Below are 16,682 nucleotides of genomic sequence, written 5' to 3' on the forward strand. Positions count from 1 at the left end.
TGGGGGCGGACCGGGCCCGCCGTCGTCATCGTTGTAGGCGGGCCGCCGCGTCGCTAAAGGAGGCGGACCTGGCCCCGCCGAAGTCCGTGAGCTGCCAGGGAAGCCTAGCGCCGCCGAGATTGCGGTGCCTGGAGCTTCCCCGGGCACACCATTAAGTCAGGCAGCAGGCTGTTTTAGCGAGGTGCTGCTGGAGGGGCAGGGCGCATTTTGCCCTTTAGAAATCGGGAAGGGCGCAGCGCCCCGCTAAAACAGCCTGGCGGGAACACTACTCGAGTCGCAATGAGCATATGTTGTGATGGTCTTGTATCAGTGGATGTGATCGGTGATCTTGGTAATCTGAATGAGCGTAAAACAAAAATTGTTGTTTTTAATGAATTCAAAATTAACCATAATTAATTTCAATTTGGAATTTTTTTAGTTGCCTCTGCCGTGTTTTAATACACTTGTATGTAAAATTTCACGATCTTGACTTGTAAATTGTGGATTTGTATAGAAAAACAGACAAAAATGACACGTTTTTGATTTTATATAGTCGTAGATCTAAAGATGGTAGTTTGATTTTTACATTGTTTCACTGAGCTCTGGGTCCTATTGTGGTTTGAATCGCTCCAAGTTATTTTCTGTACTTTTTCTTAAGCAATTTGTATCGTGCTCTTGTGTCTTACGATTTGTAAGTCTTTTTTATACCTTCTACCTGAACTACTATTCATTATTGAATTAGGTCAATAACATATATTTAAACCTATTTATTGTAGACCTACAATACCTGATTTGTATAACAATATTTGTGAACTCCTGTAGAGCAATTCTAGATGAATTATATATATATATATATATATATATATATATATATATATATATATATATATATATATATATATATATATATTTATTACCAAGTTCACAGATCTGTGCCTAGGATGGTAACCCTGATTTGATGTAAAAGCAACTATCAATTTGCAGCATTTTTAACAATCTAGTGAAAAATGTAAACTTCATACAGCAAAACCGTATTCAAAGACTGTCTAAACAAGACCTTTTTCATTCAGTTGTAATCATCCTATTAATACCACCACCACTACAGTGTAACGGGGAGCTGCCGCTGGCTGTGATGCTGCCCCCCTCCCCCCTCCGCTGTGCGTATGCACAGTATTGTCCTCTGTACTGTGCATGCCCCCAGATTCTATGGGCTGTTTTGGCTAAATCACGGTCCTGGCACCTGTACACTGCCGATGACAGGCATCGGCACCGCGGCCAGCTTCTATGGGCCTGTACACTGCAGATGACAGGGACTGGGGCATGCGCAGTATAGGCCTTGGTACTGCACATGCCAATATATCACATTCTATGGGCTGCAGCTGAAGTAGCCCATAGAGGGAACACCATCCAATGGGACTGACTTCGGTAACTCTCAGGTCGGACTTCCAATAGGAAGTCACTGCCAGTCACAGTGAATTCAGTACAGTCACACAGACTGCATCTGGCTTCATTTAAGCAGAGCACAGTGGTGGATTTTAAGGGGGGGGGGGGGTGTTCTGTAATAACCATCACTGCTATTTTTACTGTTTTTGTATTTTGTTTTGTTTTGAATATGTGTTCGGTTATATAATTCACCATCAAAATATTTTTTGTCTAACACCTCTTGTACTTTCTGTCACTGGTGCAGTCCTGCAAACATTTCAGAGCTTCAACAAATTGCAATGGAAGAGTGAGAAAATTTACCAGCAGATACTGTAGGTCAGGCATGTGGCCCTCCAGCTGTTGTGAAACCACAAGTCCCATCATGCCGTGCTACAGTTCTGCTATTAAGGAATGCTAAAACTATGGCAAGGCATGCAGAGATGTGTAGTTTCACAACAGCTGGAGGGCCATAGTTTGGACATGCCTGCTGTAGGTGCAAGAAACATATATAGACGACTATAGTAAATGTTTGAAGGCAGTTATTGTTGCCTAGTGTCCAACCAAATAATAGAAAGGCTGCCTTTAATAAAGTGCAGATCGTACTTTGGCCCTTATTCAGATCTGATCGCAGTACAAATTTGTTCTCAAAATGGGCAAAACCATGTGGACTGCAGGTGGGGCTGATGTAACATGTGCAGAGTGAGATTTGTGTGCGTTATTTTGTTTCTGTTCAGGGTAAATACTGGCTGCATTATTCTTACACTGCAATTTAGATTTCAGTTTCAACACACCCCACCCAAATGTAACTCTCTCTGCACATGTTACATCTGCCCCACCTGCAGTGCACAAGGTTTTGCCCATTTTGAGAACTAAATGTACTGTGATCAGATCTGAATAAGGGCCTTTATATGTGACTTTACTGCTTGTTATGTAAAGGATTGTTTTGTTGTTCATAGTTTTGGACATCATAACAATATTTATATGATACAAAGTTGGTACATTTACATTTATTTCTTAAGATACTATACAGATTGTACTTAAAGTTCAGGGGCCAATAATATTGACCAGAACTGTATTTGACATATATTCAGGGGTGATTTATGCTGCTTTCCCACTGCAGACCCGTTTTAAGTACTGGTATTTTTAAACGGTATTTAAAACAGTATTAGCATTCCCACTGCAGCAGATTACCATTTTAAATACCGTTTAAGTACCATTCCCATTGCAGTGAACCGTTTAAAATGTAAAGAGTGCCTCCCCCCCCCCCTCGTGTAAAGAGTGCCTAACCCCATGTGCCCCCATCTCCCCTCGTACTTACCTGCACGGGGATGCAGGGCAGTGGGGAGGCAGCGGGGGTCCATACGGGGTCCAGGCAGTCCCTGTGCCTGATGAGAACTAGTAGTTCCCACTTTGCGCATGTGTCATGAGCGCAGAGCATAATAATGAGCCGCTCATTACATATGCACATATATAATGAGCGGCTTATTATGCACTGCGCTCATGACACATGCGCAAAGTGGGAACTACTAGTTCTCATCAGGCACAGGGACTGCCTGGAGTTTAAATACCGTTTAAAAGGCATTCCCACTGCCTTAAAAACGGTATTTAACCGTGTAGGACTCTGCTTTTTAAACGGGTTGAAATACCGGTTATCTTTACCGGTATTTCAACTCTGGCGCTTTCCCACTCAGAGGCAAACGCAGGATTTTTAGAAGGGGGTTTCCAGAGAGGGGCGGAGCAAAGCACGGTGATGGACACTTAGGTGACCCAGTATATGCCGGGTCAGTTAAAGTATTATAGATAGACCAAATGTATATAAATAATAATAATAATATATATATATATATACATAACAGCAGTGTAGACCCCTGGGTATAGCAATGTATTGGGGCCCCTACCTATCCTCAAGTGGTAGGGGTGGGTGGTGCTATGAGCGGAAGCTTTGATGTCCCACGGGTGGTAGGGGGTATTATATCAACCGCTCAGGAGGTAGGGCCTGGATCAGTAATTTTCACTAATTACCCCTTTACTGCACAGATGGTGGGAGATGGGGTGGGAGAAGGGGGCATTGGGCTGAATGAAGGGGCCCTGATGCATAACTTCCAGGGTGGTAGAGGATGTTTAATATGCAGAGGAGGGGTGGGAGGACAGCTTGCTTGACTGCAGATATCTCCAGTTCCCGGAAATAGATTTCTTAGCTTTTAATGGAATTAAAAACGAGAGAATCCCACCTACCAAATGGTACTGGGGACTAGGGGATCAGAGTTCAGGAGGCAGAGCAATCTGCCAATGAGAATATAAAACTACATACCAGGTGTGTGGAGCTGGAGCAGTAACCAGCTACTGGAAGGCTGATAGCTCTGGTTCTCGGAACAGTAGAGACAAGCTACTAGTGTCCATTAAAGGGGGAGAGTCACAGCTTTTGGAATATATCCTCAGAAAAACTCTAAGTCAGACAGAAACTGAAATATCTGACTGGGAAGAGCAATTAACAGGCTTGGATGGGGACCACTGCTTTGAAGTCAGATATCTCTGGTTCCCATGGGCCGATTTTAAAAATTATTGTATCCCTGGAAAGAGGGGACCCTCAGCTTTCAGTCTAGGGCCCATCGATCCTTGAGGGGGTTTCTGGGTACTCAGAAACCCCCCTGCGTGCGCTACTGCCACTGCAGCCTTAAACGGCAAATTGCGCTGAAAAATCAGCAATTTACCTTTTTAGACCTGCAGTGGGAAAGGGGCATTAGCTACAGCTTTGTTACAAGTATATGTAGGAGGTTTGTACATTGTTTACCAATAGCTGTTTTCTTCTCTTTTCTCTTCCAGAGATGTAGGAGGTTTGTACATTGTTTACCAATAGCTGTTTTCTTCTCTTTTCTCTTCCAGAGATGTCTGTACTATCATGTGACAACAGGGGTCAGTGCTGGTGGGCACATACACAAGGACCAGTATGATCAGTGGAAGTGCGGACTGTGCATGGGAGCCTATGTCCCGGAGGGAAAGGTTCCCATGTGACCGCTTTAAACATGCCGGAGTTTTATATAATGGTTTTGTGTACATACACGGTGGTCGGCAGGATTATCTGCTTGGGGATTTTTGGAGATACAATATAGGTGAGATGTTTACTTTATATTATGTTTTTATACTTGTCCATTCCCAGTTTTCTTCATGCTGCATTCAACATACATAGTGGCTTGGAACACACATCTCACAACCTCCATATTGCCTTGAATGAATTATTTTATTCATCTGATTATTTAGCACAAAGGTAGATGTCATTTGAGGCCACCCCCACTCGGTGTGTGTGATTGATACCCCTATTCCACTAGCAACCTGGGTCAGATCTGGCAATTTGTACACGATCGATACCGGATTGGACCTGGGTTTAAGACACATTTCCGCTGCAGTGCTACCTGGTAAATTGCTGGATCAGCCCCATTTACACATAACCTGGGTAAGGCCTTTTTTTTCCAATAGATTACATAAAAAAAGGCTTTTCTTCTTCCTACTTCATGGCAGCCGGACAATGGGTTCATCCCTCTCTCCCCTATATAATAGACAGGTAGTTTTTTCCCTAAGGCACACTCCCTTCTTCCTCCTGTATATTAACCAGATCCTTCCCCTTGCCTTCAGTCTTTTTCCTGTCTCCTAAGAGTTAGCAGGTAGTGTAGGTTTTTTAATTTGTTTTTCTTACCGGTAGGCATTATGCTGCCGGTCCTGGGCAGCATAGGGATGGCGGAGCCGTTTCCCTAGAGAGAGTCCTGGCTGGCAGCATGGACTAGTGCACAGTCCCCCAGCCTGGTCTGAGCGGTCCTCCCTTTTCTGTTTGGCCGGGTACCGGTGGGTGGCCTGTGGCATGGCATCCGGGGAAGGGGGACCGATGGTGCGGCGGCGTGACCCCAGGTCCACTGCAGAGAGGGGGGGCACACAGTGTGTGACGCTGTTCCGCCCTGCTCATTTCGGCGGTGGGGGCGGAAGCACTGTGCATTCCATGCGGGCGTGCGTTCTGGCCAGTGTCAGAGGCATCTGCAGTGCTGCAAGTCGGGTTTGGGACAATAAGCAGCCGTTAGGAGTGCTGCATCATGGAGGAATCCTCTCAACTGCATCGCTGCCCTGGTAGGTGCTCTTTCAGAGGACTGGTTTTATTTATTTTTTTATGTCAGGGTTTAGTTAGTGATTATTCTTTGTTTAAATTATAGTGTGCCTGTGGTCACAAAGAAGAAAGCAGCTAAGAAGAAACAGTCTACTAAGTCCTTTACTGGTGAATAGTCTATGTGTCAGGATTGTGTTAAAGACACTGCTGCTGGTGTTGGTACTTCATCTGAATTAAGTGAATTAGTGGCCTGGATGAAAAGGAACGTTGTTACTAAGGGGGAGTTTCAGGGTAATAAAAGGTCCAGGTCACAGACAAGTCTGTATTCTGACTGACGTGGAGCCCAGAGATATTGGGTCTGATGATGGTGGATCTGTGGCTTCTAGCGCAGAGTCCGGTGAACTGGTGGAAGAGGAACGTTTATTTAACCTAGAACTTGTGGAAGTTGTCCTCAAAGAGTTGTACAAAACTTTAAATTACAAACAGCCGATATGCTATGCGATGTCATTTTGTTATTTCTCAATAAAAATTATATTTAAAAAAAAAATTACAAACAGCCAGTTAAGTCAGAATATGATGCCTTATTTGAAGATAGGTTGAAGAAGGGAAGGTGTTTTCCTGTTCATAAAGTGGTAAAGGAAATCCTGACGAAAGAGTGGGCCAATACGGATAAGCGTATTGGCTCCGTTAAGAGAGTAGAATGTATTTACCCAATTGAGGATGTAGAATTCCTGAAGTGGGACAATATTCCCAAAATTGATGCAACAGTTTCGAAGGTCACCACTAGGACAACCATTCCGTTGGAGGACGGTGCCTCACTTAAGGAAGCAATGGATAAAAAGATGGAGAACGCATTAAAAAGATTGCATATTTCAAGCTCTGTATCAATGAAGTTGGGAGTAGCCATAGCTTCCTCTGCAAGGGCACTCAGATTTTTATGCCGCCTCATTGCAGGAGGATTTAAAAGAAAAGGTCGCCAGGGAGCAGATCAGCAATAGTCTGGCTCAGATACAGCTGGCGGTGGATTATATTTGTGAGGCATCATTAGATGTGCTGGATTATTCAGCAAAGTCATTAACATCTGGAGTGGTGGCAAGGAGGGCCCTGTGGCTTAAGTCCTGGGAGGCAGACTCCCACTCTAAGAACAAGCTGGCTACTCTGCCATTTGAAGGAGAATTCCTTTTCGGGTGTAAATTAGACCAGATTACCACATGACAAAAGGGGAAGGTCTTCTAACTATTTCCCGAGGCAAAACTTTAGGCAAGCCAGATCATATAGGCCTGGTAGGCCATTTCCGGAGAGATATGCATCGGGGACTTCCAGAGCATTCTTTCGCAATCAATTAAGAGAGGTACTCAGAAACCGTGACAAACCGTATCCAGTGGAAAAAGTCCTGGTGGCTGGAAGATTGCTGAAGTTCTCTCAAAATTGGAAGCAGACTGTCTGGGACAGTTGGGTGTTGGAGGTGGTCTCCACGGGGTATCGGTTAGAATTCCTTTCAAGACACAGACGGGGAAGATTTTTAGTTTAACAGCTCCCAAGCCCAGGGGCGGAAAGGGAAGCATTAAAATCAAGTATAAAGGACCTAGTAGATTCAGGAGCAGTCAAAGCGGTCCCGGAGGCAGAGAGAAGTCTAGGCTTCTACTCACGTCTGTTTGTCATAAGAAAAAGTTCTGGTGGACTCAGGACTATCTTAGATTTAAGAGACCTAAACGACAGAATTTGGAAACGAAAATTTCATATGGAAACAGCCAGGTCCATTATGATGGGGCTGAGAAAAGACGTCTACCTCGTCTCAATAGATCTCAGAGATGCTTATTTGCATGTCCCTATTGGTGTGCAAGACAGAAAGTTTTTAAGATTTTGCGTGGGAAGAAGCCATTTTTAGTTTACCTGCCTTCCTTTTGGCCTTACATCCTTACCAAGGGTATTTACAAAAATCCTAGTGGTTCTTATCGAATGCCTCAAAGAAGAAAATTTCAGTATGGGCCTATTTGGACGATCTACTGATCTCCGCAAGGTCAGAGGACAAAGCCATTTTAGCCTCAGAAACCATAATCCGATTTCTTCAAGATCACGGCTGGTTGGTCAATTAGGAGAAAAGCCATCTTACTCCTACTCAAACTATCCAGTTTCTAGGCATCGTCATCGATAAGTTCGAAATCTCACTGACCAGTCAAAGATGAGACAAAATTCAAGATCTAATTTGCATTCTACAAAAGGATGGGAACGTGCCACTAAGACTAGCTGTGAGTCTTTTAGGAATGATGGCATCAACAGTGGATGTGGTTCTCTGGGCCAGTTGCTATATGAGGACACTGCAGTGGTATCTCCTCCGGTATACCAAAGTTCGAGTACCATTAGATCGACGGGTCACATTGCCACAACCTGTAAAAAGGTCCCTGCTTTGGTGGCGAAGCGAATACCTGGCGTCCAGGACAATGTCACTATCAAGTCCACAGTGCATAGTGTTAACGACTGACGCAAGCGCTACAGGTTGGGGAGTGCATTGTTTGGACAAAACCAGCCAGGGTGTTTGGTCCATTCAAGAGTCAGATCTGTCCTCAAACCACAGGGAGATGAGAGCAGTACGTATGGCCATAGAAGCCTTCAGTACGATCGTCGTGGGGTCTCGCCTTTTGAGTATTCTCAGACAACGCAACCACAGCCTTCTCCTAGATCAACAGACAAGGAGGGACAAGAAGTCGTCCACTGTTGGAAGAAATTCGGGCCATAATACTCTGGGCCGAGGGGCATCTGTTATCGATCTCAGCACTCTACCTACCAGGGGAGGACAATCAGTTGGCAGACTTTCTAAGCCGGAATTGCGTACTGCCAGGAGAGTGGGAGCTGGAGGACTCGGTTTTCCAGCAGATAATACATCGATGCAGCCACAGATGGACCTTATGGCGACGCCAAATAATGTGAAGATGCCTCATTTCTTCTCCAGGTTTCCAGCCCGAGGGTCCGGCGGAGTAGACGCCCTGTCCCAGAAGTGGAAGTTTGCTCTGGTATACATTTTTACACCATTCCCACTCATTCACAAAGTTTTGTGGAAGATCAGGTCGGAGCAAGTACAGGCGATAATTATCCTTCCATATTGGCCCAGGAGGTCCTGGTTCCCTATGGTCAGTGTTTTTCAACCACTGTGCCGTGGCACACTAGTGTGCCTTGAGCTGTTCTCAAGTGTGCCCTCAGTTCTAGAGATGCCCAAACCAGTTTACAGCCGCCACCAGTTCAACTTTTATTTACTGGTCTCTTCTTTTCATGTAAAGGGTCAATGTATTTAATTTTTATTACCTGTGGGGACCAATGTGATTATTTTTTATATGGGGCCAATAGCTTTGTTTTTTTGTGTGTTTTGCCCTGTGGGGATCTCCTGCTGTGCCTTGGCAAGTTTAAAATCTTATTTAGTGTGCCGCAAGGTTAAAAGGTTGAAAATCACTGCCTATGATAGAAAGCATGGCAGTGGCAGATCCCTGGTTCTCCCAGTGTCTCCCAAGTTGAAGCAAGGGCCAATGCGGTGTCAAGATCCTTAGAAGCTGTTTCGCGGCCTGGAGATTAAAAGGCAGCAGTTGAAGGATAGAGGTCTGTCTCCAGTAGTGGTCAGCATTCTCTTACAAGCAAGGAAAAAGGTCTCTTCGGACATCTATTATAGAAATTTTGGAAGATCTTTGCCGAGTGGTAAAAAGACAAGTTTCAGTTTCCTAGTGCAAGCATCTCGCATATCTTACAGTTCCTATGTGAAGGATTCAACAAAGGCCTGACAACATTGAAGGTGCTGAGTGGGTTGTTGGATAAAAGACTGGCTGAACACCGTTTGATAAAGAGGTTTGGTACTTGTATAGTTTCACTCTGTCAGAATCAGCGCAGTCTTTCCACAGCCAGCGTAGTCAGTCAGAAGTAGCGTAGTGTTCCCGCGGCCGCTTAAGCGTCCCTGTCAGATACAGCGTAGTCAGTCAGGGGTATTGTAGTAAGTCAGCAGTACATTATATGAGTTATGGCTGCCGACAAATTAACTATATTTATCCTGCTGCAGACAGATGAGGAGTCGGTGAGATTTTTTGCAGCTTCAACACTTTCTCCCTGAGACCAAGACATGTCCTAATGGTCATCCAATGCATCTGAGTGTGGAGGAGCAGATGTGGCGCTGCCACATCAGAAGCTGCGGCAAAAAGGTTAGCGTCCGGGCCGCACAGTGGTTTAGTGGAAGCCATCTCACATTCATGACGCTTCTCCGCTTTTTGTTTTGTTGGGTTGAGGAATTAACCAGCATCATGTTTTGTGAGCGCCATCTGTCCATGTCTAAAAAAACCACTGTGCAGTATAAAACCTTGATGCGTGAGGCCTGCACCTTTGACCTAATGTCCCAGCCCCAACGCAGGATTGGCGGTCCAGGGAAAATTGTGGAAGTTGATGAGAGCCTGTTTGTGCAGAGGAAAAGCCATGAGGGACGGATGCTGCCTCAACAGTGGATATTTGTAGGCATTTCCAGAGACACTGGTGAGTGCTTTGTGACGGTAGAAAGGCGTGATGCCAGCACCCTGATGGCCACCATCAACCAGTACATTCAACCGGGGAGGACCATCTACTCCGATTTCTGGTGTGCCTATAACACCGAGCAGCTGGAGCAGGCCGGGTACCCAAATGTTCGTGTGAACCACAGGTACAAACAAGCACGTTGATCTGGGGACTGGGGTTCACACACAGAACATCGATGCCTTTGGGGTTCCTGTAAGTGGCGCAACAAACGCCAAAGGGGTATTGCGCGCCAGAATCTCTACTCCTACTTACAGAGAATTTATCTGGCAAAAGACTGTCGGCGCAGAAAACCCTTTTGAGCGGATTTCTTATGCCAGGGGTCCTCAAACTAATTTGCTCTTGGACCCCATCAGACCATAAAAATAATGAAAATGACCCCAGCAAGTTACTGCAAAAGGTCATCACATCACATGTGTAGTCAGCAGACAGCACATGCATGGCAGCATTGTGGAGGCACAAAATGATGGGAGGAGTCTAAAATAACAGACAATTCAACAGACCGTTCAGACTCCTTAAACCACTGACTGAGATTAAAAAAGTCATCAGCCTTTTGGTCAGTAACATGGAGTCGCGACCCCATGCTGAGAAGTTCGGGACCCACTTTGGGGTCAGGACCCACAGTTTGAGAACCGCTGCCTTATGCCCTTTCTCTGCTCCCACAGACTGACAAAGGTGATGACACCGATGCAGAGAAAACTGCATCTACCTCTGCTGCAGTTTCTGTCAATGCTGATTGTGATTAATTACTATTTAATTTTGTTATTTATTCTTGATGATTGTACTGTAATGTGTTAAGTTGCTTTAATTATTATTATTATTAACTTAAATCCAGTTACAAGTTACAACACATGTCATCATTACTGTCTCAGATGTATGATATGGCACGTGTAAATGTGTTCCTGAAACACCCCCGCTATCCACGGCACCCCAAAGCTTGGCGAGCAGACGCGTTGCGCGTCCTCCCGACCTTTTCAGCCTCCCACTATCCATGTCGGCGTGGAGTTGATTTTATATAGTGTGGCGAGCCACCGACCCCGAAGCATGGCGAGCGGACGCTGATTACCTTTCATGTAATCCGCGTCCCCTCGCGGGGCTCGCCATGCTTCAGGCTCGCTGCGCTCGCCACACTATATAAAATCAACTCCACGCCGATGTGTATAGCGGGGGTATTAAAAGGTCGGGAGGAACAGCAGTGTGAGAGAGGCGCTGACCATGCTTGCCGGGGACAGAGATGCAGTTCCCGGGAACAGTATGGTAGTTACTTGTGTAGTTTCACGGCGGCGGCCTACGCTGATAATGTAGCTTAGGTTGCCACCATGAAACTACACAAGTAAGGCAGCCGTTAGGCTACGCTATTAGCGTAGCTTCAAACGTAGCGTAAGCTGCCGCCGTGAAACTACACAAGTACCGTTCTGTCAGGCAATAAAAAGAATCTGACCTAGGATTAGGTCGGTGATCCCTCAATGGGATCTCCATTTAGTTTTGAATGGCCTTATGTCGGCTCCGTTTGAGCCATATGATAGGGCCAAGTTTCTCACATGGAAAATTGTGTTTCTTGTAGCCCTTACGTCAGCCAGACGAGTGGGAGAGCTACATGCGTTATTTTTTTTTTTTTTTTTTTTAATTACTTTTTTATTAAGTCAAAGCATCATTCATAACAAAATATTTTGTTGAGCATTCAGGCATTTGATACAGGTACAAAATGTTCAAGTACATAAGGTAGGGTTGAGTTACATTTTAGACATATATTGCCATGTTATTATCACATGTATACAGGATGTCTATCCTAACAAAAGAGGGGAATCTTTTATTCTAGAATTAGCGGAGGATCGTTAAGTAACATTCTTTCCTCGTACCAGCGGGTATTCTGGAAACATTGGCGAAGGGTTTGTTTAGTTGACACGGGTAAGGTTTCCATATAACTGTTCCATGTGGCAAAAAACAGTTTGGTACGTGAATCTTTTTGGAGGGAAGCCTCCAACCAATCCATGTGAAAAATAAAAAACAATTTATCTTTAAACATTGCCAGGGCTGGAGGGGAGGTTTGGATCCATACTTGAAGGATCGTTTTGCGGGCTGCCGATGAGATTGCCAGCATTAGTTTTTTGATGGGTTTAGGGGCTCTAGTTTCCTCAGGTAGGATGCCAAAAATGGCCCATTCCGGGGTGAGTGGGGTGTAATTAACCAAGTGTTCGTTGGCATAGTCGCGGACCTCTGTCCAGAATTTCTTAACTACAGCAGGCCCATAAGCAGTGGTATAGGTCTGCTTGAGAGTTATTACATTTGGAGCATCTCGGAGAATCTAGGATTTGCATTTGGTATCCTCGTGAGGGAGAAATATATGATCTATGGAATATGTTTAGGTACATTTCCGAGAATTTGGCCATTGGGAATATCGTGATTGAGGTTTGTAGGGTTTTTAGCAAAGTGTCTGTTGTTAGGGTGGGGAAGTGCTCTAGCCATTGATTAAGGCCTGTGCGTTGTGATGTGTAATCCATAGGCTTTCGGAGGAACTTGTAATAGGTAGAGATCGCTTTTTTAGGTAGAGGGGGGGCCAAGAGTACATTGTCAAGGTCATTGTTCCAGTCTTTTTCCGGAATAAGTTTTGAGACCCTGTCAGCGTATGATTGGGCTTGAATAAAATTTAAGTTGAGGGTGGTTATGATTGGGTAATCTCTCGAGGCTTCCATGAAAGTGAGTGGTTTATGAGTGTATGTGTCTATTAGTTGCCCTACTCTCCGAATTCCTGCATTTTTCCAGCTCGTGAAGAAGGGTGGGGCATTACCATCGTGGAATTGGGGGTTTTGTATGAAAGGCAGATGTATGGAGTGATTAGGGCTTAATTTAAAAGTGTGGCGTAGAGTTAACCATAATTTGCGGACCGACATTAGGAGGGGATTAGTTTGTATTTCTGGAGGGATGTCTCTGTCTTCTAGATGTAGGAAGGCAGTTAGGGATATATGGGGTAAGAAATTTTGTTCTAGAGTGGTGTTGGCATAGGTATGGTTCATAAGTAACCAGTCTTTGAGGTATCTAAATACCGCCACCTGATTGTATACCGTTATATCTGGGAAATTAATACCGCCGTTCCATTTAGGTTGAGTTAGTTTTATCATTCCAATCCTTGCCCTCCCCTTGTTCCAAATAAAAGTTCGGAACAGCTTTGTGATAGCGAGGGTATCGGATTTAGTAAGAAGAAGGGGCAAAACCTGAATTTGATATAGGATTTTAGGGAAGTATATCATTCGCAAGAGGTTCGCCCTTCCCAAGTAGGACAGCTGGAGGTGACTCATTCCACCCAGGTCTCTGGCGAGATTTTTAATAGTTTTGCTTATGTTATAGGTGTATAGGTTTTGTATGTTTTTGGGCAGGGTTATGCCTAAATAAGTCAGGCGGCCCTTAGCCCATCTCATGGGTAGCTGTGAGGCCCACTTGGGGCGCGTGAACCCCTGCTTTAAATATAGGATTTCTGACTTTTCCAAATTAATCTGGAAGCCGGATAACCGGCCTGAACTATGTAGTAGGTCTAAGAGTGGGCGTAAAGAAGTTTTGGGGTTTGCTATATAAATTAAGACATCGTCCGCGAACGCAGTTGTTTTAATTTCCATATTGCCTACATGTATACCCTGTAGGGTGGGCCAGGAGTCAATTAGTCTGAGGATGGGGTCTAGGGAGAGGTTAAATAGAATCGGGGAGAGGGGGCATCCCTGCCTAGTCCCCCTGTGCATCTGGATAGGTGTACTTTTAGTTCCGTTAATGAGTAGGGAAGTGCTAGGGGTGTCATAGAAAAATTTAACCAAGTTTATGAAATGGGGTCCAAAGGAGTAGGCTGACAGTGTTAGGAATAAAAAGGGCCATGAAACAGTGTCGAATGCTTTATGGGCATCTAAGCTCAGTAACATATGTGGGGCATTGGGGTGGAGATTGGAGGCAATTACCGAGGCGATAGCCGTACGGATACCTTTGACGGATTGTCGACCCGCGACCATGCGTTATTATTTGAAGAACCTTATTTGAAGTTGTTTCCGGACAAAGTAGTCCACAGAACCAGACCTTCATTTTTACCTAAAGTAGTTTCCTTATTCCACATCAATCAGGAAATCGTTTTTCCATTTTTTTTCCACTAATCCAGTCGATAGGAGAGAAGAGAATCTCCATACCTTGGATATGGTTAGGGCAGTTAAAATTTAGGTAGCTGTGTATTATCACGGCGCCCATCGCAACGCATACCACTAACGAAGGTATGCAATGGGACCCGTTTTTCGGGTCCAAAGACCCGCACTGTACAATAAAATATTGCATCGCATGCCATTAAAAAAGGTCTGAGGGCGCGTACAGCCAGAAGGTCTGAGGACGCGTAAAGCCGCCCGTCGCGGGCTCGCAGTACTCGCCGCCCTTCGGGTTGGCGTTGATAGTGGGGGTGGCGTTAACAATGGGGGTGCATTTAACATAGTAATCACCCATCAGGGTGCCTGTACAATTAAAAAACGCATTGCATGTGATCACATGCAATCGGATTGCATGCTATGCAATCAATACGATGCTCTACGATGGAAATCTTGGGCGCCTTGATAATACCAAAGTACAAAAATGAATTTGGACAGGATGGCCAGTTTCAGGAAGGCTAAGTCTTTATTTGTTATTCCGCAAGGGGCAAAGAAAGGACTTGCTCCATCCAAACAAACCATCTCAAGATGGCTTAAGGAAGTAATCAGCTTTGCATACAAGAAAGTGGGGCGTCAAGTTCCTGACGGAATAAAGGCACACTCGGCTAGAGCAATGGCAACTTCCTGGGCAAGAGAGGGTAACGTTTCAGTTAAAGACATATGTCAAGCAGCGACATGGTCGTCAGTGCACACTTTCGCTAAGCATTATGCGTTGGATGTGTCAGAAGAATAGTTTGGAAGCAAGATTTTGCAGCAAGCATTAATTTAAGGTATTTTAAGCCCACCCTACTGCTTTGGTATATACCATTGTCCGGCTGCCATGAAGTAGGAAGAAGAAAGCAACGGATTATGAGCTTAGTTATGCTAATTCCTTTTCTTCGGAATACTTCATGGCAGCCTATGTTACAAACCCTTTGTTTGTGTTTTTCCCTAGGATCGGTGGCGGAGACATTTCAAAGACTGAAGGAGCTGGTTGATATACAGGAGGAAGAAGGGGGCATATCCTAGGGAAAAAACTACCTGTCTAATATATAGGGGAGAGAGGGATGAACCCATTGTCCGGCTGCCATGAAGTATTCCAAAGAAAAGGAATTATCGAAAGTATAATCCGTTGCTTTCTAAAGGGCTTTACCAAGAGGAGGTCATAAAACAGGGCCACCATTAAAGAAAACATTTCCTGCTTAAAGAAAAGACCACACATATTTATTTGGAAAATTTTTGCTTTTATTTTAGTCCAAAATATTCAGTATGAAACCTTTTCAAAAGTGTCCGCACAAGACACTGTTTGCAGTATACCTGAGCCATTGGTGTACCTAGACATGTACAAAATACACATCAAAATGCCCCAGAAGCTCCAATCAGCTCTGTTTCTAAAATATATTAGGTTGGGTGCATTTCCACTACCCCTAAACCCAAGTGCAAACCAGGTCCAACCCTGATCATTACCTGGGTTGGATTGCCGGGGAATTTAAACCAGGTTATTTGACAGGGATATGGTCATTTGGTCTACAGTATGTTGGTGTACATGGGTCTAGGTTGACATGGGTTTAGGTTAACAGGTTATTAGGTCAACAGTCAAAAGGTTGATATGGGTTTTTTCACATTTCTTTGAGCCAACATATGCTGACAGGTGGTATTTTATGCCCTACCATCCACTAGGGCGTGGTGGGAGAATGAAATAGTTTGCCGAGCGCAGTGAGGCACCGTGCCCAAAGCATTGCAAGCAAAGTGGTGCACTTCAAAATGTGTCCATTTCGACGACATTCGTGTAAAAAAAAAAAAAAACAGTATAAAACCCCATGTCGACCTTTTGACTGTCCATCTAATGCTTGTGTCTACCTAGACCCATGTCGACCCAATGCTTGTCAACCAACATGCTGTAGACCAAATGATCCCAACCCATTTGACATGGGAGCATTTCCACTAGCAGAAAACCCCGGTAGATGCACATCCCTGCTGAAATTACCGGGTTATTTCTGCTAGTAAAAACGGGGTATAAATGAGCTTAAACTATGTAAATTAGCCGCTATGTACATGTTTTATTTCCTCAGACCTGTAATATAACATGTAATGCCTGAGGAAAGGAAGGCTAGTCATGGGTCCATACTACACTTGCTGGTATATGATTGTAGTGTCTGCGAAGTACACATACTTGCTCTTTTTTTGTTTATTTTTTATTATTATTGTGGACTAGACCGGAGTGGAGCAGGTCTAGCTATTTTCAAGAATATACCTTCATAAACTGTGGTTTCCTAATTTGCACCATAAACTGGAATATATAGAAATGTAGAATGTAGAAATTGGTGAATTGGGGCTGCTGGGGAGTATGAAAGATTAAATCTATGATTATATATAACCTAAGCATTCTCACCTTTTGCATTCTTCTTTTGTGAAGTCTTGTGTTGGCTTACCAGAATTTTACAGCGCACATTAGTTCCTCATAGATGGAATAGTTTTACCAGAATTTCACAGCGCACATTAGT

General features: G+C 44.4%; 1 protein-coding gene across 6 annotated transcripts in view; it reads left to right on the forward strand.

The window, feature by feature from the left end:
• The window catches only part of LOC146020476 (leucine-zipper-like transcriptional regulator 1 homolog), a 49,206-nt gene that overhangs the window by 17,747 nt on the left and 14,777 nt on the right, over positions 1 to 16,682 (forward strand). For 5 of the 6 annotated variants that reach the window (XM_083153642.1, XM_083153638.1, XM_083153639.1 and 2 more), the window contains one exon: positions 4,285 to 4,511. The exons of the other annotated variant lie outside the window; for it this stretch is intronic. In XM_083153642.1, coding sequence (XP_083009768.1) covers positions 4,349 to 4,511 — 163 coding nt within the window. In that variant the 5' untranslated portion in view covers positions 4,285 to 4,348. The remainder of the gene's footprint in view (positions 1 to 4,284; positions 4,512 to 16,682) is intronic. 6 annotated transcript variants of the gene reach the window in all.

The sequence above is a fragment of the Crinia signifera genome, chromosome 7 (assembly GCF_055691185.1).
Source record: "Crinia signifera chromosome 7, ASM5569118v1, whole genome shotgun sequence".
NCBI lineage: Eukaryota > Metazoa > Chordata > Amphibia > Anura > Myobatrachidae > Crinia > Crinia signifera.